Below are 26,476 nucleotides of genomic sequence, written 5' to 3' on the forward strand. Positions count from 1 at the left end.
ATGTGATCAAACGCTCCATAACAGCCACCAAAAGGGCAGTGTGGTGTGACTATTTTGACGACTGCTGCTTCACTAGTTTTCAAGTTTATCACCAGGAAATGGTCGACAAATGGTGAAATGTCCATGAAATGTAGCCAATTTACCGGCACTGATGACTACGGGAACACAGATATCAATGAGGTCACGCTGTAGTTCCCGACTTTGACAAAAAAAACAAAAACGCTTGAATGCATCATTAAAAAGTAACATAACACCAGGATGAAGAGTTTCATGTCAGTTTCACACCGGGCATCACTGAGGATTGTAGTCAGACGCGTGCTCTGTTGCACCTGTAACCACACCCAACAGTGATGTCACTAAGGTTGTCACGATGCCAGAAACACGATACTCGATGCCTCTTTCAATACCACGGCAGAAATGTAGAAAAAGGTCCTAGGCACACAAAAAAATGTACCAACAACCTGTCAATCATCTCTGACTCCAGCCGTAGCCATGGTGATTCAAAAAGAGCAGCTGCATGCTACTGCTAAGCTAACATTGGCTGCAATGTGTGGTCTTTGTTGTTTTTTTAGAAGTTCGGCACTTTCTATACTGTGTATAATTAAGAGAGATTGTATCGTTTTAACTACATGGTATCGAAAAAGTATCAAACTATCGATACTTTTGACAACCTTAGATGTGACGGTGTACCGACATGCAGAAAACGGATTTGCAGTGGATTGTGGGATACCGAGTGCTGCATCTGAAGGAGTGTTCAAAGTGGAACCGGCATGTCCCGTTGAGAGTCTTGAAATGGTGCAGCCCCAGAACTGGGATGAGAGCTCAGATAGCTAACAAGCTAACTGTATCAAAAAAATAAAATATCAGGGAGGTTACAGTTCATTTTCGGTCAAAACCAACACATAAAATGAATACGTTCTCAAGAAATACAATCAGATATTCACAGCCAGCGTTGCCAGAAACTAAGGACCTACAATATGGCCGCCAGAGGGTGCGTGTCATCACCTGAAAGCCCTCGATACAGGAGACACTGACTGTGGTGGTGAAAGGGTCTTGGTGAAGGCTCTCCCTGCGACATGGTGGGAGATTCCAGCTCGCCCTCAATGTCTACATGGCTCAGCAGAGACCTACACATCGGCCCTCTAACGGGCTCTCACCACACAAGCTAAATAAACAAGCTAACAGAAAAAAAACTAAAACAAAAATAGACAGGGATACATTTCCAAACAAAGTAACCTGGCTCTCGACCTCACAGATCACCGGGAGAGAAACCAAACAGCTGCGAAAGAATAAAAACAACAGGATAAATAAAAACACTTCCAACAAACAAACAAAAAAAGAGTAAAACCAAAGAGAAATAAACTGTCCAAGGAAAAGAAACATTCACTTTCGTGTGCAGACATGCATGTGGGCTAATACACATGCATGCACACACGCACGCACGCACACACGCAAACACACAGCCAGAGGTACAGTGAACAAAAGTGCTTCAAGTTGGGGAAGTAAAATAACTAACCCAGTAGAAATATGTATAAAACCTTAAATATGTTACTTTATGTACAAAAACTGTAACACGGGCCAATGTCTCAGCTGTTTGTTTCTTTATATTTTCAAGTAGGTATCACTGTTAACTATTAAGGGTTTGCATTGTCATCGTTTTTAGGATAAAAGGTCGTGTGATCTGACTGACCTTTGCCGGCAAAAGTAATCAATCACTGCTGATTTTTAGATCTCTCCCATCCCATCCCACCCTGCCCCACCTCCACCTCAACCCATCCTCTTCTCTTCTCTTTAATCCTTCCACTGTAAAGCCCCGGGGCGTCCTGCATGTTCCAAACCTCCTCCTCAATCTTTACTCTGAGAAATAATGAACTGAATAACCATCTGCTTTTGCACCTCTAAATCTTAACGTAGAAAATATAAGCGTGTATGTATACCAAGTCTGTTGTCCAAAAAAAACAAAAAAACATAGGGAAGAGCTCTTTGAGGATTTTGGTGAAGATATTTTTGAGGGCCACTTTGAACCAGAAGGAAGGGGAAGACACATTGGTTCACAGACTTTTTTTGGAGTTATGCACTGCACAACAGAAGACAAAAAAAGTGGGGGGGGATGTGATGTTTTGAAGAGGCACATGATTCATACGGCTTAGAGGCAAATCACAAAGAGACAATTTACGCAACTTACGCTCAGAGAGAGAGAGAGAGAGAGAGAGAGAGAGAGAGAGAGAGAGAGAGAGAGAGAGAGAGAGAGAGAGAGAGAGAGAGAGAGAGAGAGAGAGAGAGAGAGAGAGAGAGAGAGAGAGAGAGAGAGAGAGAGAGAGAGAGAGAGAGAGAGAGAGAGAGAGAGAGAGAGACGGATAAGCATATAAAGTGCAAAAGACCTACAAGAGCGACAAGGAAATGGCGGGATTTCTACGATAGCAGCAAAAAACTTTACCCAAGCAGAATTGATTGATAAATAAACATCATCTACAAGCATCTAACTACACTTAACAAAACAATCACCTCAAACCGTCCAGGTCAAACTTTCTTTCCGTCTTCAACAATCTAGTCTGTAAGAAGGCCATTTGAAAAAAAACAAACAGACGAGAGCGAACACCTTTTGCCTCTAAACTGAGATGAACCAAAGGCCTCTGCAAAGTGCAAACGAAGCAGCATCGCTCAAGTATGTCACTGTGTAACGCGTGCCTACACACACACACACACACACACACACACACGATGCATATATACACACAGTCATATGCATATATACATATGTGCATGACAGCAAATATATCTTTAGAATCCATGTTCCAATATCTACGTACTACGAACACTCTCATAGTATTAATGGATATGTAATCATAGTATGTGTGTTTCTATATTCATATGTAGGTGTGTCTCTTATTGTTTCATTACTAGACAATGGAATAATACAGTCTGCCTTAATGCTTTATGACGCGTGGCGCCTGATGTCAGCTTCCCCAGTCTACGCTATTTATGCTCCTTTTTCACTTGCTGCAAAATGGGACCAGCCACAATCGCACTTAGCCACACTACAAATATTTATATATCTATATACCGTGTATATATATATGTATATATATATATTCAACAAATAGGTGCTGCTTCCAATGCTTTTTGGGTGCTGAAAAGTACCAGACGGGGGAAAGTAAAGAAAAAACACAAGAAAGAAAAAAATAAAGATAAAAACAGAAATAAAATTAAATCCCACACTACTGCAATCCCATCCCTTGCCACTTCGTTTTTTTGTTTTTTTTAAAAAAAGCAAGATGCTGCTACATATTTGTAACTACAATAACCTCCCTTTCCTCTCCGCTCCTCACTCGTCCCTGATTGCTCATTTGGACATTAGCAAAGAAAAGCATGCTCAGCTATGGGCAGAGATACAACAAGCCAAAGAACAAACAACAACAAAAAAAACATGACAAACAGGAAATAAAATGCTAACCAGTAACATCCATCTGCCGTCAAACCAAAACCTTAGCAAACCCAGAAGTTTAAAAACTAAAGCAAATAACATTTAATCATCATCCGTCTCGCTGGGTGGGCAAAGTAAAGAAAACAAAGATGTCCCCTCAGTGAAGTCTAGCTCCGTTCGCACCATGGTCGCCGTATCTCCACAATCGCTTGTTAGCGCGGTTCGGCGGGGGGGGGCAAGGGTGTGAGAGTGAGCGGGCGGGCCCAAAAAGAGCTCCGCCGCTGCAAAGGAGAACACAATCTTTTACGACAGGACTCCCGTGACGTGATTTTTTTCAACAGTTGCTCCGTTTCCTCCTCGTCGTTTTCTTTTTTCAAATGTCATTTGTACTGTTCAGTTTCACGATGACCAGGTGGGTGTGTGTGCACGTGAAGACGGCGAGAGGGTGGAGGGTTGTTTTTCTTTTTTCAAAGGGGGGGGGGGGGTCAGGGAGAGGGTTAGGGGTGGTCGATGGTCGTCGCTCCACGCAGTTCAATAAAGAGCATTCCGAGGTCAGAAAAGGAAAAGAGTGGCATCACTCCCATCCGTTGTCCTTGATCATGTGAGCCAGCTCGATGATGAACTTTCCCTCTTTGTACTTTTGACTGCTCTCAAACGCGTGTTCCTGGAACAAAACAAAGAAAAACAGATGAGAGAGAAAACTTTAGTTACATGTAAGTACATTTACTCAAGTACTGTTCTTAAATCTGTAAAGAATTGAGATTCGTGGGGCAGCCGGTGGCACAGTGGTCAGAGCAGTCGCCCCAGGTAAAGAGGCTGAAGGTGCTCGAGGCAGCGGCCGCGGGTTCGCTGCATGTCTCCCTCTCTCTCTTACCCCATTTCCTGTCTGTCCTTTATAATAAAGGCTTGAAAAACTGCCAAAAAGTAATCTTTAAAAAAATGAATTGAGAATTATTGTTTCTAGCGGCTTCTTATAAGATGTAACTGCAGGCGAGCCTCTGGGAGTTCATCTCCCAGAGTTCCTTTGGAAACTGAACGGTGTCGACAGTATGACGTCAGTAGATCGGCAGCTCTCACCATTGTTTTAATTCACTCTTTGATGGACAGAAACTTAACAGACAATTAACTAGTTGAAAATCTTACGGACTACAACTATAATAAGGATTAATTTTTTCCTGAAAAAGTAGACGTTTCTGTCCACAGCTGTTACCGTCCAGTAATAACCCCGCCCACATTTAAGAGTACTGTCTGCGGTGGAAATGCGTGACAGATCTAGTGTCTAGGTACATGTCCGTATGAATGATGTGGTTTGTTTTCTTGTCAAACCGTTACCAAAGAAACGTACAAAGTCACGTACAAGGTGTTTCAGCTGCTTTGTGTGAATATTGGTGGAAAAAGCATTTAATGACAACACTGCAGAGGAGACATACATCATAAAGCAAAGTATGCGATAACTCTGCAGTGAATTTAATTTCAAAACAAACAGGCAGAAAGATAAATATGCACATGTTTATTCCTCTGGCCTCATTATTATCTATTATTAAAGCGGGATTGATAATTTTAGAGACGTAGAGAAAAACTGAAATCAAAGCTTTCCTCCAGCGTTCAAATCACCTCTTTTCACATGTCTGAACTTCCTTTCTGACAGCACATCTCCTGAAGTGCTAGATGATTTCCTGCTGAGCTTCAGGAGAATCAGGATGTCGGTGTGGTTTGTGTCTTTGATTATTTGCTCCGCCTACTTTGCCTTGTAAACCAGCTCCGCTCCGCTCTGCTCGAGGGGCCTTTTCTGAGACTCTCTAATTGTTTTTGTCACTGAAGGAGCGGCTTTAAGTGAGTCCCGGCCTTATACTTTGTTCAGTTATTTTACCCCCTTCTATAGTCTTTTCAGACAATTACCGGGACAAGCCTCTTCAAAATGGCCTGACATTTAATCACTGTAGACTCTCAGAGGTACCAGTCTGGCTGTCTGCAACCAACCTTTCGGCACTGTAATTATCTTGCGCGCTAGGAGACCGCAGAGTGTTCAATCTCTGAGCCTAAATACAACCCTGAGCAAAAAAAACCTGTCACCATGGCTTTAACAAGCAATGCTTTAATGAGAGCAACCTTGTTCCTTTGACCTGTAATAGCATCATTTGTCCCCCTAGCAAGCCAAGAAACCACACAGTTGCACAACAGCACAGCGGCAGGCGTAAGCGATGCATCTGGAATCATTAAGACAGGAGAGTGAACGGGCTCAGGAAAAAGTTTCAAAGAGACTTACATATTTCCAGCCCAGGGTGGTTTTACAGTTTTCACAGTAGATATCAGCCACAGCATGTAAACCTGTGAGGAGTACCCGCTCCTCAGCTGGCCCGCAGCCGACATTCACCCTGCAGGATGACAGGAAGTGGAGAAAAGGTCACGGAGGTCAGAGAGACTCAAATCCTTCACTTCAAAGTAAAAGCAGCAACCAAGTCATCAAAGTAAAAGTAGTCATTGCAACGAAACAGTTCCTGTCAAAATGTACATGTTAATGTTTGCCTCGATACCAATGGGAGAAGTGAACGCAGATTATGACCGAACCCTTCGCCCCATAATCAGAAGTACATTGTGTGCCCAGTTTCCAAGTCACATCTCTCCAGAACGAAAAATTACATTTTTCAGCAGAACAAATCAGGAGAAAATTAACTTTGTTTGAAACCTGTTTGTGTCTCAGCAACCAAGTCTGACATAATCTGTGAACACAGCTGTTATCTGTGAAAATATCTATTGTTAGCAAAAGAAAATATGAGTAAATTATGCACATATAACTTTTCATCTATCCACATGATCGAGCTGGTACCGGGGCCAGTTGGTAAGTCTTTCAAAACTCTTTTAATAAACTCACTCGCTTCACTTACTACGCTGTTGGTGCTTCGTTTTATGTGTAGGGATATCTTCAGTTAGAGAGAATCTTTGCATACACTATTTCGTGCAATATCTGCTTTATCACTATGCTAACCTGAATCCGTATAATTCAATCGTGCGGCTCTTCAACACTTTCCAAATGTCTTTTCTTGGAGGTTGCGACGCTCAAAGCCAAAGTAGCGACAAGGAGGCTACGGTGGAGCTTGTGACATAAACAAAAGTTTAACTAACTTGGTTGCAGGTTGCAAAATTTACTTTCGGCGAGTGAATGGGCTAGTGAGTGAAACAAATCTACCAGCCACTTGAATATTTTACCAGCATCTGGCCGGTGGAGTCCTGTGTCTATAAACACATAGCTTCACAAAGGCAATTTTAATCTATTCGTTATTACAAAATTCCCTAAACTGGAGACATAAATGGGTGAACATTTTAATAGTTCCAATTCAATCGTTCTCCAAATATTAGACAAATATCTGCACTAAAGCTCATTCCCATAAGTCTCATCTTATATATCTTCAGATAACCATATTGGAGTAAAGTATAAAGTCTTCCGGTCAGAGAAATCAATGTATTTTTCACCGTGACACCTGAAAGCATCTCAGACCTCTAACTTCTGTGTGCTGCATGAAGACTGAGAGCCACCGGCCCCGAAACCAGCCGAGTGAGAAATAAACCTCTAGAGGGTTTAAGGAGATGGATGTTAACCAGCAGCTCCTGCACCATCCAAAGACATGAAGGTTTTTTAGAAGTCTGTGTTACAGATAACCATTGTTTCGACAGCCTTTAAGTGACTATGTTTAAGTTTGAATAAGGACCTGATTAACATCAAAATATAGTTATTTAATTACAGTTACAATGAATTAGGATTAATATGTAGCGTAGACCTCAGCCTAGTTTTAACCTTTATGTTTTGGCCTCTTTTGACCTGCAAATAACCACATCGTATCTAGTCATTATGCACCATTTTATAATGCTTATTTAGATCTTTTATCTCACTGTGCATGTGCAATGTTGTACATATCCCTTTAAATTTCATGTGCAATATCTACCATATCCTTGTTTTATGTAACTTCTTTACTTTTCTTCTGTAGTGTTGCTAAATATTGTTTTAAGTAGGGCTGTACCGAATAATTCAAAAACCTCCTAAAAACTGAACATTAATTTGAGATGCAGCTCAGCACTGTATCAAGTTCTTCTCGTCATAAATCTTTAATAAACATTCCTGTTTTACGAGGCGCCTATTCAGCGTTGACAGTCTAGAGTGTATAATGGTTTAGAAAATTATGATATTCATTTATGATTCGCATTCTCGTGCTCTATTATGTTTCATAAGTAGTTGCAGCAATTTTCGAGTTGACACAATTGATAAAAAGACAAAAATCCCTCCAAAATCAACATTAGGACACCCAGACCTTGAGGAACAGGATAGAAAAATCCATGCTGTGATTTGGGATCAAAAACATTTGGAGATTTCTAAAAGAATGGCATTATTCAGTAATTGGATGGCGAGCACTTGTGTTGTATAAACTGCTCAGAAACCCCCTTTAATGTTATCATACGTAGGAAAGCCATCCATCCTCTCTATGCTCTGGCTCTCTAGTTTGTGGTTGTTCACAAAGTTCACAGCAGCTCATTTTATACACAATAAATGTTCTAACTCCAATGAAATGGCTTCTATGGAGACGAACATCATCACACATGAAGACAAATGGGCTCATTGAATCCACAGGAGTCTCAGCTTTACAGTCAGACCCAGTTTATGCAAATCAACACTGTTTATGGACCCCAGTATGCAGAGATATTAAAATAAACCCTAATTGAAATAGATGAAAATAACACATTTATACTGCAGGGGAAACCCTTTTTGTTTTTGCCCCAAACTGTCTGGATTATCACAAAGTGGGCGTGTCTGTAAAGAGATGACTCGTGGGGACCCAGAAAACCCATTTTTATTCATATATCTTGAGGTCAGAGGTCAATGGACCCCTTTGAAAACAGTCATGAGAGTTTTTCTTTGGAGCATTATTATTTAGACAACTTCCCAACAAGCTAGCATGTTGTGGTCAGTACCAATGGATTCTTTAGACTGTAAAGCTCCGTCCAACAAGTGAGCTTCTCGTGACTCTGTGTGACTTGTATTTACATGCATCGGGTCACTTGTATATTACACACTGAATAAACCAAATGCACCAAAAGAGCAACAAAGCAAAGTAAAAAAAACAAAAAACAGAGGTGAATTGCAGGTGCGTGTTTCATACTTACACTGAATTAAACAGATAGGCTCTTCCTTGACTGCCTTGAAAAGACTGAAAGAGAGAAAAAAAGAAATCATGTCAGCAGACGATTCAGAGCAGCACCACACCGCTGAGTACAAGAATGTCACCAACTGACGCCCTGGGGTGCTTTTCTCCCCGTTACTGCTGTGCATACTTGTTCTTCCACCCTGTCAAGGTCCCCACACAAGTTTTGCTGGAGGTAAGAAATCAAACGAGGCCCACAGAGGCTTGTAAATATAGTCTGAGCATGTAAATATCAGAGAGCTGAGAGTCTGTCATTATCACGTCAACTTTAATGACGTGAGAGTTGTTGGGACTCCTGTTATTCCCTTGTAAATAATTGCGGAAACATGAACTCAACCCTCAAATGTCTAACTTAAGTGAATGCTAAATAGTTACAAGAAAAGCATGTAAAAAGATAACACCAGTGGGAAGTTGATGGGAAAAGAGATTGTGTGTTTAAATAAAGTGAATTAAAGCCAAAAACAACGATATTACATTAAATCAGTCACGTTTTTTTTGGTTGCAGACCGAAGACATAAAGCGCCACTGTGGACAAGCAGCGTGTGTCACACACACACACACACACACACACACACACACACACACACACACACACACACACACACACACACACACACACACACACACACACACACACACACACACACACACACACACACACACACACACACACACACACACACACACACACACACACACACACACACACACACACACACACACACACACACACACACACACACACACACACACACACACACACACACACACACACACACACACACACACACACACACACACACACACACACACACACACACACACACACACACAAAATCTTCAGTCATTAGCCAACATTTCCTTCCTCATGAGACTGGAGTAAAGATACATGTTAATATCTCTGCAGGGTGGATATATAAATATCCTGCTGCTGCTGCTCTGTCCCCACATGACTTGACTGTATATTAATGTAAACGCAGAGCAGTAAAGCCGTCACAGTGGGTGACGACAGAGCTGCCAGGCTTCTCTCCTCCGGCCCCCGTCATCCTCGGCCGGCAGACAGGCCCCAATCGGCTTTGCCTTTTCCATTGCAAATGAGTGTGGCGGATAAGTTTGTGGCTGCGGTTGAGGGCGCTGAGCTAATACCGGCTAATAGGAGCACCAGCTGCCTCCTCCTCTGCTGACCGCCACCACACCACCACCACCACCAGCACCACCAGCACCACCAGCACCGAGGCTCAGGGGATGATTTTCAGCTGCCTCGAGTGTTTGTCAGCATTTGTCAAAAAAAAAGGTTTTATTTCAGATATGAGTTTGGCTTTGGAACTGATTCAACAACAAACTTTTCGGTGCTCCCCTCCAGTGGTCACTGTAGGTGTTGATGTCTCACTGTTACATACTCACAAGCTCATTGTTTGTGTTCTGAAGGGAAGTCTGCACAAACACAGACACACACACAGTCCAGAGCCGCAAGACATGCGACCTTTAGCTGCGAGAGGGAACTAGGTCGGTCCCCGCGGAGTCAACAACAAGTCCTCTCCGCGGTGTTTATAGTCCGAGGAGGTGGAGGGAAAGCGAGGGAGGGCGGTTACTCCAGAGCTGGGTGTCATATCTGTGCTTCACTGTGGCTCAGACATCAACTTAACCACTGGCACTCGCCCTGCCCTTATCTGGTTCCCACAGTCTATTTTTACTTTGGCAGCGTGTTTTTGTCTGCTGCGAGCTTCACTGTACTGTAGATCACTGGGCTACAAAACCATCAGGAGCAGGAGGATGCTCGTCGTAAAGCATGTTAAGAGTCTAACAGCAAAAATCCTACAGAAGAAGTGGAGAAACATGTGGATCATGCTTTTTTGAATGCAGACAGCAGCCAGACAGCTTTCTGAGCTGCACTAAACCCCTCCAGACTCCCAACAATCCTATTAGACAGCCAAACAGGATCCTGTGAGATTGTTTCCAAAATAAAAGAGTGCAGAGAGAATCAGATGCAGGCTGGAAATACTCTTACAGGTTTCTCTTTATTTTAGTTTGCTGTTTAATATAACATGAGCTAACAGGAGTGTGGTTACTGAGGTCGTTTTCCTTAAGCTGCTGCAATTTATTTAAAAAATATATATACTTGTTCCAAAGAAATTAATTCTACAAAGCAAATCTCAAAATCCCTGAATCCTCTTGACCACGCGGGACTGAAGGGAACAATACCTCGCGCAGAGAAAAATATGCTCCTTCAGTCGAACACACAAAACTACAAATCCAAACCCCCGAGAGGCAAAAAGTCTTCGTCTTCTGAGAGCAGCGAGTTCTCCGACGCTCTCACAAACTGCATATGATTTCACCAAAATTGACAGAAAGGGATTTTTTTATTTTGGCCCTTGTGAAATAAAAGATTAACTTGAAGCTATTAACAAACCTGCTGAGGTCGACTTTTACCATCTGTCTCAACTGATGTCCCACTGTGGAAGATCCTGTTAAACCCCAAAAAGCTCCATTTAAATTCAGCATAAGGTGAAGCATTCTGATGTCTGATATTTACAATTTATTATATTCAGCAATGCTTTTATCAAAAAACTAACATAGCTAACATTTAAGCTGATTCATAGGTCATGGTCATAAATGAAAATATAGGCCTGTTTGACTATTTATTAATGTAAAGAACATTTAAACTTCATCCGAAAACAACAATATCTTGGATTTAGTTGTGTCTGGTGTCCAAACTGGACCACTTTCTCTGATATCTAATATCACTCATTGGCTCTTGGAGTCCATGACAGCTCCAGATATTTAGCACCATAGATATCTGGAGTGTGTCTGCGAGGCACCGGCAGGATGCTTGGCTCAGCGCTTTGAAAACTCGTGCCGAACCAACCCCGATTTGCCTCTGCTCTTGGGCTTAAGTGTGGAAGCTCCAAAAGCGGTCGAGTGGCGAAAATCAGGGGCTGGTTTCACAAAGATATTTCAGACTGGTGTTTAGTGTTAGACCGGTCTAACAGTAGTTTTGCTGCTAGATTAGTCGAGACACTTTAGACTAATTTAAACCTAAAATGGTATCCACCCTGCCTGTGGCTCATTTATACTCCCATTTTGTGAGTAAAAAAAGACGTACATTATCAACGCTCCAATCGTCAGTGCCCTCATGCTTTCATCCTCTACGTTGGAATGGACATTGAGCAAAACATCCTCTGGAGGGCGTCGCTCAGATTCAAACATTACTCCAATAAAGTAAAAAAAAACAGGGCAAAGATGAAGGAGCGGTCCTGCGTCTGTTGAGAAGCAGGCAAAATGTCGGGCAGCGCGGTCGCTAAATACATCCCAGAATGTGGACGGAGAACTCCAGGCGTTGGTTTTACGGATGAGAGAAATTTCAGTATTTCAGGAGGTCCATCAGGGATTTTGATGACTTGCTCGCTCCTGCTATTCACGGCACTTCTTTGTGTATAGTGCCCAACACTGACCCCACGATTTATGTTGGTACTGCATCGTTTGTTCAGTATTGGTCCGTATCCACAAGCTTGCAGGATACGTGCGGAAATAGGAAAAAAAGTGTATGCAGAGTACGGAGAGAAGGCTCTCAAAATGCAGTAAAAATGACAGATTACAATTCTTAATTGAACAGTTTTGCATGCTTAACATTAGCCAACAAGCACTAAACGCAGAAGAGCTGAGGAGGACATTTGGCCATAAACCCAAAACACTGGACAAAGTGTCAAACGTCATTTCAGTCCAACACTTGAGATGTTTCACTCTGGACTGAGCCCCTCTGCTGCTGTAGCTACTATGTGCTTTAATAAAACCTTACTGACCTTGAATACACTCGATTTAATTATATTAAAACAGAGAGCGAGAGGGGGGACAGTTCTGTCACGGTCCGTCACATGTAAACCATCAGACTCCTGGAAAACTTCCAGCTGGAAGAAGAAGAAAAACCCCTAAAAGGAAGTTAATGGCGAGAAAAGAAAAGTGTGATCAATCCATTAGGGGGCTTCCATCAGCCCGATGGGTGGGGACGAAGCCAAGGTGCTGAATAAAACACTCAGCCTCCTCCTCAATATTCAGGCTGCGTTGTCCCGCTCCAGGACCACGTTCACACTGCAGGGCCTCAGCGCTCTAACCACCGCTCACGCTGCTATCTGATTTCAGGATGGTGCTACAGATCTGCTATGGGATATCAGCCCACATCTGATAAGAATATGAACTGACGGTCAAGATGTAAAGATGCAGCGTGCTCTGGATGGAAACAACAACAACAACAACAACAACAACAACAGATGTCAGATCTGATTTTTTCTGTTTGTTGTTTTCAGCATCTTTTAGGTGGAGGTGTCGAGGCCTCCTCCCAGCTGGACGTGCCTTGAACACCTCCCTAGGGAGGCGCCCAGGGGGCATCCTTACTAGATGCCCGAACCACCTCAACTGGCTCCTTTCAACGCAAAGGAGCAGCGGCTCTACTCCGAGTTCCTCAGGATGGCTGAACTTCTCACCCTATCTCTAAGGGAGACTCCGGCCACCCTCCTGAGAAAACCCATTTCGGCCGCTTGTACCTGCGACCTCGTTCTTTCGGTCATGACCCAGCTTTCATGACCATAGGAGAGGGTAGGAACGAAGATTGACCGGTAGATCGAGAGTCTTGCTTTCCTTTTCGTCACAACGGTTCCCGAACAGCGACTGCAATCTCCACACCTGCCTGGGAACGCCTCGGGTTCCCCCTGCTAGAGCTGTTGCCCCCGCGACCCGACCCCGGATAAGTGGATGAAGATAGATGGATGAGCGAGTGTTGTGTGGCGTGTAAGGGAATATGTTTCAGAGCCTCGACCAGTTGACCGCTCATGAGTGATCGCACAATCACGGCGTAGGAACTGTAGAAAAACTGTAGAAGGACAGTGTGGGGTCGGCTGCAGTAAGACTGTAAGCATCCACTTTTTCCAATTAAATGATATATTTTTAGTGTTACATCCTGTGAACATGTAAATATCTGTCAACATACACTGCATTAGCGCCTGACCAAGGCCGAGTCTAGAAGAGAAACATTTTTTTTCAATTATGGCGCTGATAAAATGCCATTCTGAGCTGTAATGAAAATAGACCTATTTTATGTATATTTCTATCGATATGACTCTGCAAAGGTACTCAGAAGGCGGCTTTCCTAAATAAATAACTTTACTAAAGAATATTTATTATTTATGCAACTTAATACATTGTCCACCAATTCTAGAAATGTACAGTGAGAAAATAAAGAATCAATAGAAATAAAATAAATGGTGAAATGACACCATTTCTAAATCACTCGAAGCATTATTATGTTCTTTAAAAAAGGTTTTCATTTTCATACTTTAAACTGATATGGTTCTAATATGAATATATACACTTTTTATATACAGTACATACTTATCTGTACATAGTTGTCAAATGTTTCTGTTTCGTCAAAATAAGATACAAAAAAAAGAAAGACATACTAATTAATACAGAAACAGTAAAAGATAAATAAAAATAAAACAACAGCAGAAACAGTAAAAAGTAAAAACGCAGTCCACGGCAACAAACTGGAGTCAAGTTCCTTTTGTCTGTGTGTGTGCGTGTGCGTGTGCGTGTGTGTGTGCGTGTGTGTGTGCGTGTGTGTGTGTGCGTGTGTGTGCGTGTGTGTGTGTGCGTGTGTGTGTGTGTGTGTGTGCGTGTGTGTGTGTGTGTGTGCGTGTGTGTGTGTACACACGTTTGCACATTAAAGTGGATTCTGAGTGTACAGCAAAAATGTATTGCTGTTTTTATTTCAATACTCAATGCTGTACTTATGTCTTTTACATTTATATTGTACTTTTATTTTTATTTTATTTTTTACATTTACATTACATTTTAACAATCTAAAACATTTTTGCTGATTTATTTGGTTTTTATTAGTTTTTATATCTTAACACAATATGGTTTAAGATTTCATTTTCCGTGCTTTTTATTTTTCTTGTACTCTTACCTCTACTTTATATATTTAGCTAAGAGTTTATTGTTTACTTTCTATATTTACGAATTTAATTTATTTATGTGTGTTTATCTTGAGCCCTACTCAGACAGGATTAGTTTAATGTGGGGTAAGGTCATTTTTACCAGAGGTCCTGTGCGAATGAGCCATGTCAGGTTTTATTCAAGAGAATGTCAGTAAAAATACGGCTATTCTCACCTTCTGTAAAACGGCCCGGAAAATATCCCTCAGGTAAAACTAATCCCGTCTGAATACGACCCTCTGTAAAACATATGTGGACATTCCGTCATATCCCGTGACATTTTTTTGAGCATGGAGGCGCTTGAAGAAGCACATGATAATCGATTCTGTTCTTTAAATCCGTGTTTAGTTAATTTTGTGACATCAGGAAGCTACGTAGCACACACATGTAGACGGCACTGCGTAGATCAGGTAACCCTTCCCACCTCTGGTAGAATCAGGGATTTCTTAATCCCGTGCGAATTGGCCATTTATAATAAAGACGTCCTGAGGTTAGACTATTTTACCCCACGTCCCCACATGAAACTAATCCCGGCTCTTGTCCGATCCCGTCTTTTTTATACCTCCTTTTGTGTTCTGTAAACTGCTGGTAATCCAGTTTCCTTGCAGTGGTCATCCCAAAGGGATTGATGTAGAGAAGTCCAAGTCTAAGATACTTCTGGACCTCTAAGAACTTGATTTAATTTCCCATTTCCTCTTAATTTCCAAAGTCCTAAAAGTGTGATATGTGCCTCTATGTGTTTTTCCCATACTGTATGTGTGTATGTGAACTCTACTGCAAACAAAATCTACCTCCGGGTACTAAAAAAGCAACTTGAACTTGAAAATGTTGTTGTTCAGGTCTGCAGCAGGAGCAGTTTAGTGGCTGAAGGATGGAGGGTGGAGGGTGCTGTGCCTGCCACACTTCCTTCTGGCCTGTATTCTCAGGTTAATCCCCTCTCTCGGGCTGCTCCATCTGCATCTTTTTGCTCGCCGGCTGGCATGCCTCGAAGACTGCACATAAGCTCGGGGAGGGGACACAGTTTTTTTTTTTTGTACCTGGCTCCAGAGATATTTCCAGCACTGTGAGGAGGGGTCTAATCCTCCAACACCTCCTTTTGTTGTTAGCATGGCCGGGTAACTAGTCCCCCCCCGAACACACTATTTTCAACTCTGTGCACCGTGAGAAAACCGTGAGAATAGTTAAGATTGTAGCTTCACTAATTTCACATGTGATGTAAATCAAACATGGACGGGGCGCGTGGCCCTTGGCAGCGTGTAGTGGAAAACACCAGACTACGGTGTCATCTTCTCCTAAGTAACATAATCGGCTTAGAAGGGTCGATGCTGAGCACCGGTGATGCCGCCTCAGACAACTGAACACACAAACACTAACAAGGTGTTGTTGAGAATAGACGGCTAGATAATAGTTCTGTGAGCTCAGAATCTATATCAAGATATTAATAACAGCAGTTTTCAGGTTTTAATCTTTATCATGATGTGGATAATAGTTTCAGAAACACATGCAATGCTGAAACCATTTTACATTTGTTCAAAAATGGAACTTATTTATCAAGAAAATGTGCCAAATATGCTCCAGTTGCGGCTTCTTAAATGTCTTTTTTTTCATTTTAAGTTGGATATTTTGGGGTTCTTTACAGTCAGTCGGACAAAACAACAATTTGAAGACATCATGTTCATGATCTGGGAACTTGTAATCGAAATATTGTGCTATTTTAAAGACGGAAGATTTAATCAAACAATCAAAACAACAACAATTAAGAGTGAAATCATGAGCTGCAGCCTTAAAAGTATTAAAACTGATGTTCAGACTAAACTCTTTCAAGTAAGTTAAGTAAAAAAAAGAAAATTTGGTTTTTATTATTGTATTTATTATCACTAATTTGCATAAGATAATTTTGTAAACTTAAGTTAAGTTACAGGTCTTTGAAGTTTTTATAAAAGTCTCATTTCTTTCATCTGATTTGGAATACTTAATCTGTTTATGGAGAGAATGCAACATGAAGTGCACCTACAGATCTACCTGATCTTTTAGAGATTTTAAAAAGAGTTATATTTGTCCAAACTTTGTCAGATTTTAGAAGATAAATCCAGACGTATGATGCATCAACGCAACAAGTTAATGTATGAAACCTCCGGGAGTAAAGAGACAGACTGTTCGAGGAAGGTCCCTTAATTAAATCCACTTATTATTTAAGTGGATTGCTTGAACTAATTAGGTCGTTTGTCAAGAGTCACCGACTGGAGTTGGCCCAATAACCAAGGAAACTCAACCCCGTCAACAGTTCACGCTTCACTACAGTTGTCTCTACAGCGGCTTTAATGAATGATTCGTTTTCAATTAATCTGCTTATTATTAGATCATTTCCTAAATTAAAAGGTCATTATTTGGTCCATAAAACGTCAGAAAATGCTCAAATTAAGCTATTCTTATATATTGATGTCCAACTAACAGTCCAAAAATTGAATATATTCAGTTTTCTATCACAGAAGGCGAGCAGATTACAAACAGTGAATTCTGAGGAACAAACGTGCAGAGAGGGTTTCACCACAGCAGCTGGTTGTGGAGTTATATAAGAGCAGCACACAGTGAGGGCTGGGAGTAGATGCTACACTGCCAGAGAAGCATGGAGACGTTTGTCACCTGACATCTTGATGCATTGTAATTCATTTACTAGATGATGCAACAATTGCCTCATTAAACACACGGCCTTTGCTGTTTAGCACCTTAATGTGGAAGGTTTTATATTTCATTAAAAAAGCAGCAAATGCAAAGGGATTACACTGAAATTTATTTTGCACAATTTAGTTTGATGTAAAAGGTTGAAGCAAAGGATGCGTTTGTGTTGGGAAAAATATTTAAAAGTTGTCTTTATCCCGGAGTTTAACATCTTTCATCCTGATGCTGATAAACACGATCACTGTACGTTGAAAAGTACGCCTTTAAATCATTCTACGGTAGACCGTTTACCTCGTACACATGCTGAATTTTCGCTATGACACAAGATAACGTGAAAATGGGGTTCATCTGTAATCACACTAAATTCCATCTCGTCAGGCTCCGATCGATGCGTTTGTGATCAGATCGAACGTCATCCGCCAATCAGCGTCATGTGAGGAGCTACTGGCTGCCAGGTCTGTTTTTAAAATATTCTTACCTTTCTGGCATGTCTCAGAGCGATTCCCTCCAAAGTACCATCCTCTTCCCCCTGCCTGACACTCGCCCGACACGTGTGCTGAGAGAAATGATGCGTTCGAGTGCAATGGGAGGTCTGAAGTTTCGGACCTCCATCTTGGCACTACTGTTTAATTCTACTGTTGAATTTGACCCACCCCAAATTCGCTAGTTCCACTTTGACAGGCATTCCAGTGCACTGGAAGATGGAGGTCCGAAACTCGAACTTCCCATTGCACTCCAGCGCAGCATGAGCAGCGCAAGTGAAACAGAGCGACGGACGACAGGCAGGAAGCTCAGTAAATCATTTTATTCTGACATGATTGGTCAGACTTTTACCAGAGTTATATATGAATTGAATCTTTTTGAATTTCAACGCCTGGTGGGTTTCTTTTACATTTTAGTGTGCCATACACTTATTAGGAGCATTTTAGGATTACAAAAGAAAAGTGTAAAAATGCTTTAATGTATATTTATGTAAACAGAAACTACAAAAACCAAACAAAAAGTATTTCAGCACTTTGGGGGGAACTCCCTTTGCTTTAATAAATCTAATTTTATCTTTGCATTTCCCAGTTTGAAGCTCTCTAGTGCTACTGGTTCTCCAGGATTCCTGCTCCGCTGTCAGCTGGTCTCAGCACAATGTGGCGTGACACAAATAAAACAAAACACACACAGACACTAAGCACACTTTGACATCTTCAGCCTCTCCCACAGTGACCTCATAAATATCTCACCGTCCTCTAATTATTTTTCACTTAGAAAGCAACACTCGCTGCTCAGAAGAAGTCACACTGAAGAACCATTCATTTCTATGCAAAAAGACATCTGACTTCTCTGCACTTCAACCACACATTTGGAGCATCTAATACCAGCTCGGCTCCACTCAACTCACTCTTTTGTTTGGTTAGCAAAAGTTGTGACGTTATGATACTGTTTGTTGTCTCTCTCCTTGATTTCAGAGTAAACAGCAGTATGGGACACACCTGTGCCTGGCGTGCAAAATGCAGATAATGGTGTTTTTTATGGCACCAGCTTGACTCGACACACCAGCCCAGCACGGCAGGGAATTGCTTTTCCAGTGCTGCGGCTATCCGCGTGAATGCGTCTTCTGTGGCAGCGCTGTGTATTTTGGGTGCTTTTGTATAATTTTAAACATCACAACTTCTCATGTCACAATCACCACTGAGAGTGAATCTATGGATATTACGTTCATACTGTCGCAGATGTGTTTTTTATGTCACTTCCTATAAAATCTTCACAATAAAAGTCCCCCGTTGTTTTGTTATTAAAACGCTTCTATTATGAAGCAGCTAAATCGGGAAATGTTTTCCTCATCAGGAGTAACTTTTAAAAACGTCTTCCTCTCTTGTCTCCTGCAGAGAACCTCGACTGAGGTGATACCAAACAAAGTGCCAGGCATCCACAACTTTTGCTAATGGAAAACCAAAAAAGAGCAATTGGAGTCGAGCCGTACCGTGCAGTGCAAAAACGCCATAAGACAGAGCAGCAACCAGTGTGCAGTTATTTCTCCTCATCAAAAGTCCAGACACAAAACTTTTTCAACCACGCTTTGAACTTCCATCTCGCTGTGTGCGTTCTTTAAGTCAAACACTTTGAGCCACATTCTTTGTATAACCTCTGTCATATAAAACAAGTTTCAGTATTATTATTAGTGGTGTTTTCTTCCTTCTTTTATGTCGCCTCTCAAACTTGAACTTCTTGAACTTCCTGATTGGAAACAGGAGGAAAGGGAACAAAAGCATTGTCTGACACTTGAAGGAATCTAATGTTCTGATTCTTTCTTCTGCATTACTTTTGTGTTTCAACTGATTTATTTTCCATTTTTCTTTGCTGCACCACATTAAAGAATTTGCTGCAGCAACTATTTAACATCCCGCACATGCAGGAGCCAATAAAACGTCACAGTGTTTCATCATAAAACACCTCACTATCTTGGCTGCATTACCATTAATCCACATATCTGATGCGGCTCTCGACAGGTTAAGTACGGTGAAAAAAAACTAGGATAGTCGCTCTCTATGGTCAAAAGCTCATCAGCGTGAATTACGACCATCGTTGACCTAAAAACCTGTGCAATTCTTGTTGCGCAGACTTCACAGCTCTAAAATTTCTATCTTAAAGCCTCTGATCCTGCTATAGGAACACAGTCTGGAGGTAGAGCTGTTTACTGAGCTCGCCTTCCTGCTCGTACTAAAAAGCTGCGAGCTTCCAAGTCTCCGAGGTGCAGGAGGAGAGATGGCAAGTGCACAGATTGATCATCTTTGCCATTTGAATAATCAGCTCAGTGAGTGGTGAGAGTGCAACGCACGGGGAGCACACGGTCACCGTCTTATTATAACACAAAGGTCACTGCATCGCCGCTTCATCTGACACTTTATAAACTTTTCTCGCTCTTTGTTCACCAGCTGTCGATTCGCGGTCAACATTAAAGCGACACTCCGGCTGCCTGGGGCTCCAAAATATCTGCATCTGTTTTGGACAATTTGGACTTCAATACCCTGAAATCCTGCAACACATTTGATACCGTTCTGCCTCATAGCAAAAGAAACCAGAGGCTGTAACTCTCAGCTGTCTTTATTTCACTCAGGTTCAGATTCGTCACTTTCTCCGTGGGCGGTTAAAAGACCGGACTCGGCAGGACCGATTCATTTTGGGAAATGGTCTGTTTCTTCAGCTTCCTACTGTGTGATGTGACTGTTAAATGAGTTCTAATGTTTTGTCTGTTTTTGTCTGCGAGGATTGATAATTACAGAGGACAGGATGTGGGAGGATTTATGCGCCGTACATGATGGAGGAGTTTGTCTGCGAGTTAAAAATTAGGTTTTTTTCCCAGAATAAAATTGATGTTTGATAAGAGCTCAAGCTTCATGCTAGAGGAAGCAGGGCTGGGAGATATGGCCAAAATCTGCTATCCAAATATCCCCATTAAAACAAATAAAGAATAAAAATGAAAGATTAAACATCAGAGACCCCTGCACCCTCCATTAACATAACAAATAAAAAAAGAAGCTCATGCACAAAACATTTTCCTTTATATCACGTTAAATAACATTAAATCCCATGCAAGTGCTAGAACCAGAGCTGAACTGATTATCCAGTCAATCAGTTTGGCAATTGACTAACTTTACTGACTTTTGTTTTTGTTTTTTCCAAGGAAAAGGTCTGAAATAGCACTCAAGCATGAATATTTGAGGGGTTTTTCGTCACCTTCTGTGATAGAAAACTGGATATATTCAATTTCTGGACTGTTAGTTGGATATCAATATATAAGAATTAGCTTAATTTGAGCACTTTCTGACCATTTAAAGACCAAAGAATGACCTTTTAATTGAGGAAATAGTCTGCAGATTAATTGATAAGAAGACTAATCGTTCATTAAAGCCACTTGTGTTGAAAATCTTTCAGACATTTTTCCTTTAAATATTAACTCCTTTAAATTCAGAGCAGCACTGCCAGATGTCTTTGTGACACTTATAATAAAACTGTCAACAGTCTGACAGAAACACTAAATCATAAAACGACTGACTCATCTTATTTCTTTGAAAGCAGAAGAACATAAACTTGCTTATGTAAAATGTTTGAAGTGTCCGTGCTCAGCAGGAGTGGGTAATGATAATAACTTCCCCAAAACGTTCAGAATAGACTTCACAACACCTAAAGACTATACATCAAACTAAAGGGAACGTTTCGACTCAGAAATGACGGCTAATTCGTGACCAATCTCTCTTCTTGGACAGTAACTTTAAGTCAAAGGTTTTCCACGCCACATACTGAAACATTTAGTCAGTTAACTTAATATTAATCAAGAATTTGAATACATGTTTTATATGTTTAGGTGATTTATCAGATAAAATATCAAACTTTTTCAAGTTTCAGCCTCTCGCGACTCTTTTTTCTCTAACTTATATCAGTATAAACTGAATCCTGTTTGGGTTTTTCCAACCCTCGAGACATTCATTGAGTTCCAAGAACCTGCCTGCATTGTTTTTATTTTCTGACGTTTGCAGAATTAATGAATCAAAAAAAAATCCATGCATTAATAAACAGTGAAAATAATCATTAGCTGTGGCCCTGATGACACCTTTGAGCATCTCTATTATCTTTATGACACAAAAACAGAAACATCCATTTCTCCGGGCTCACAGAAAACACATGGGCAGTGATGCAAACCTGAAGCCTGAAGCCTGATAGTTTAGATTTTTCTCACATTTTAAGAGCAAACCTCAGAAGTCTCAGTCAACCACAGCAGCTTTTTTTAAGTTCTCCCTTTTTAAAACTTTTTTAACTTAAAAACAGCTACTGAAACAAAAATAGCCGAGGCAGAAACACTTTAAAAAGGCTGACCGCAGAAATAATAACAGCAGCAGCAGCAGCAGCGGCGGAGGCAGCTGTCATCCAAGCCTCTAAATTTATCGTCAGGAATAAAATACAGAGACAGGTACACGAGCTCTGGAGATGCAATAAGGCAGGTGAGCACCGGATAGAATTATAATGCTGTCAGACCCAAAGTGACATTTGCCACGACTGATAACAAGAGGACGACATTCAATCACTGCTGAGAATCCACGATCACAGATTGATTTAATTACAAATATTACACGCTTGACGCTGTCAGTTTTTATCATCATGGCTCATAATGTCAGCCAAAAGATGATCAAGGAACTGAAATCATCCGAGCCATTATCCAGACGAGGTTGCAGATTTATGAGCGTTTGATGTGAATCATTATAATCTGGATAAAAGTGCCATAAGACTTTTGAATGAGCAGCTGAACTTTGTTTGCATGGCTCCAGATATTAAATCAGGCAAGAACTACTAACCTGACCATTTAACGTGTTGCTTAGGTTTCTCAGTCTGCTCCTGCATAAATACCACTCATTTTAAAGCTGCACTAATCAATATTTTCATAGAAACATTTGGATCAAGTGTCTGTATATGATAAAAGGAGGAGTAAGCTGGTAGAAACCAAGCAGTAACCTGAAAAATGAAGCCAACACAGCAGTGCCGAAAACTGCAGTTCCTCAAACGGCCACTTGAGACTCCAAAAGCGAGTTAATCCCCATCCGGCTGTTAAGTCGTGACGTAACGCCCTTTCAAAATATGATTCCCGGGTCCAAGCCTTTTATTTCTACAACGCCGCAGTGCCATGTTCCCCGTTGTTTGAACAGATCTGAGTTTTTAAAAAACAACGTAATTGTCATTTTACCTCTTTCTCATCATTTAAAAAGGTGTTTAACAGACGAAAGAGGTGATGTAATGGTTCACATGTTTGACCTTTGTGTCTGTTTTGTTTCAACGGAGCATTTGGACCCAGAAATCTTATTTTGAAAGGGTGTTACGTCAGACTTAACAGCCGGATAGAGCTCCATCTTAAAATGCTCACCTCACAGCAGAAATACAGGTTTACAGCATGATTTACCATTTTATGACTGTAGTGGGAGTGAATTTGTATATAAATAACCCGTAACTTACTACCATACAGAACTGAGCGACAGGTGGGTGCTATCAGAGATGGCTAGTGTCGATTATAGGCTGTTAGTGTATTTTTGGATTAGCTGGGAGGAGGCGGAGTCCGTTTGAGCTTCATGGTGGCTTTTTAGAAACCAAGCCCCAACCACTGCGATTTCTTGGTCCAATACGGAAGTGCCAAAATTACAGTTCGTCGAGTGGCCACTAGGGTCAAGTTTCATAGTGTCTCATTGAGACCCATGTTAAACAGGTCGTTTTAAGATAATTGAACGTATACCTCAGAGGAGAAGTGAGGGCCAGAGGCTAGCTGTTACTCAAGAGGCAGCACCGCTAATTATTCATAAGCTTTAACCTCAAATAAAATAAAAACTAGCCCGGTACAAAATAATTCACCCCCTCAGTGTTGTCATGGAGATATGACCTAAACATATGGACTAGAATATTTTTTTATACCAAGCCTTAAACAGGTTTAATGATCCTGTGTAAACGGCCTGTTTAACATGGGGGTCAATCAGAAACTGCTCTGTTATGAAACCTGCCCCTAGTGGACACTCAGAGAACTGCGGTTTTTGGCACTTCTTGATTGGATCAACCAGGAAGTCGCTGTGTTGGGGGCTTGGGTAAACTAATTTTGGTTTAAAGAAACATCTTAGAAATATATATATTTTTCTTAATTTGCCCGCTGCTTAGACCCAGCAGGAGTCAACTATAACCGGGCTTGTAATACACTGTTGGAAACCGTTCACACAATTCATTCAAAAGAAGTTTGATGTTGGTCAGTGATGTGAATTTGACACAAAAGATTGCAGCAATTCCAATGAAATGAATATCGCTGCAACAATATATTCACAACGTTACTTAATGTGTCAACTCACAGTGTTCAAGTGTATTTGCTGTATTCTTTTACGTTTATGTATTATGTTTCTCCAGCTGAACATGAAGGCACCCTATGGCTGTGACATTTGTGACACAACTGCTGAGCGCCCTGAAGCCTCTTTTCATGTATGTGCATATAAACGGACTGACTGAACGTCATGCGAGATGCTTCAGCTGAGGACGGGGAAGACCGGAGCTGCCGTACCTTTGAGATGAGCTCGTCGTGGTTGGCCAGGTGCGCCCGGCAGTGGATGCAGCTGTAGGTGCGGTGGCAGCTGGGCAGGTAAGCCTGGAACGTCTTTGACTTGGTCATCTTTACCATGTCAGTGGGGCAGGGCTCCTCGCTGGTGTCAGGGCTGGCACTGGAAGAGTTGCAACTCTGCTGGACTTGCTGACAGAAGAAGCACTGGAAGATGCAAGCAAAAGCCGTCGTTGTTGTGGAGTGGGTGTGTGGCACGCTCCACACAGACACCACGGGAGAAAAACAAACCTGTAGGGAAACAGAAAACAAAGAGACAGGGTGTGAGATGCGTTCCACTCTTCCCTATTTTTAGAGCTCATGCTCTTGATTACATTTCCAATATAAACACAGCTCATTTGCTCGAGCAATCATTTGATTACAATAATCTCTTATGTGATTACAATCGCATGTTGTTGACTACCAACGTGGCTGCACTGTGATGTCACTTAATATTATGGCACGTCAAGCAAACCTTTGTTTATGTAGAGCCACATGATCACAAACAGTTTCATTATTCACATTATTTATGTCTTTGGACAGATAGATAAAAGGACGGCTTACTATTTGAACTGTAGTACATAATGTAATATACATATCCTCACATATCCTTATCTCATTTTTATCCACATATTCTTGCCATCTGTGTTTATGCCTATTTCTTATTTAGATTTATAGAATACAGTATATATATATATATACACACATATATATATATACATACATACATACATACATACATACATACATACACACACTGAAAGCAGCTTTTCTTGTTCTATTTATTTGTCATGTCTGTTGTTTTATTGTTAAACTTTCTCCTCTATGAGAAGAGGAGAGCTGAAAATCCGATGACACTAAACCAACTGAGCTGACGTTATTGGCTTTAGTCATGTTATTAGCATAATGTTTGTATAAACTAGTAAATCCAAATTGTACTAAAGTACTTGAGTAAATGTACTTGGTTACATCACACCACTGCTTCTGTCAGCCATATTTAATAACCTGATACTTCCTTTGAAAGAGCATTTGCCATTCATAACAAAAGGACAGACATTTCAGATACAATCCAAGTGTAAAACTGGTCTTAAAAGTACACAGCCCACACAGGCTCAACAGTCACTCTAACCACCGACACAGCGTAACAAAGGTTACACCTTGCTAACCAAAACAACAACAATAACCCCGCTGCTGCATCCCCGAGAGTGAAAACACAATGACGACGAGCTCCAGAAGTTTCCAGTGGGGCTCAATGTGCTGCAACAGGAAGAGCAGCAGCGCCGAGACAGAAGCCAGCAGCCAGACAAGAAAACAAAGGAGCTTCCGCAACTCTACAGGAAGCAGCCCGACTGACGGTGTAGCGTGGCTGCACAGATGAAAACACACACTCTGCATAAGAAGGAAGGTGGTGGTGACAACAACAACAACAACAACAACAACAGGGTGATAACCTGCAGATGACCCTGGTGGCCCCCAGACGAGACATATTTACATACATATAATCTGCACAGGTGCTTGTGGCATAATCCCTGCATGAAAAGGATAAAATCCCCTTTCTGCATGTGCACAGGGAAAGGTACAAACACACACACACAAGCTTTGTGAGTGTCACACTTCAGCATCATCACCATCAGTGATTATATCAGCTTTGCACACACACACACACGCGCACACACACACACACACACACACACACACACACACACACACACACACACACACACACACACACACACACACACACACACACACACACACACACACACACACACACACACACACACACACACACACACACACACACACACACACACACACACACACACACACACACACACACACACACACTTATTTGCATTTAGACACACACATCTTCCTTTTTTTCTTCGTGAATGCCAAATAAGGACGAGTAAACGCCTGTGGAACTGCTTCTTTGTTTGTTTTGGCCTCATGTGAAGCCAACTTTCTCACTTCAGGGCATTTGACAGCACATGGGCTTATTTGTGTTCACTTTGAATGCCCTTACTTGAATATGTTCTTCATATTTCTTCTGGAAAATAACTAAAATAATAAGTAAAAAACAATTCCCTGC

The 26,476-nt window shown here is 41.4% G+C and overlaps 1 protein-coding gene across 1 annotated transcript; it reads right to left on the reverse strand.

Annotated features, from left to right (window-relative positions):
* Nucleotides 1-2,419: 2,419 nt before the first annotated feature.
* On the reverse strand, nt 2,420-24,583 carry ypel1 (yippee-like 1). Its single transcript, XM_083913155.1, has 4 exons — nt 24,352-24,583; nt 8,579-8,622; nt 5,691-5,799; nt 2,420-4,088 (listed from the first exon to the last, which is right to left on the reverse strand). The coding sequence occupies exons 1-4, from the start codon at nt 24,466-24,468 to the stop codon at nt 3,999-4,001; spliced, it is 360 nt and encodes a 119-aa protein (XP_083769281.1). The 5' UTR covers nt 24,469-24,583; the 3' UTR covers nt 2,420-3,998.
* Between the last annotated feature and the right edge of the window lie 1,893 nt (nt 24,584-26,476).

This window comes from Echiichthys vipera, assembly GCF_963691815.1.
Source record: "Echiichthys vipera genome assembly, chromosome: 4".
NCBI classification, from domain to species: Eukaryota; Metazoa; Chordata; class Actinopteri; order Perciformes; family Trachinidae; genus Echiichthys; species Echiichthys vipera.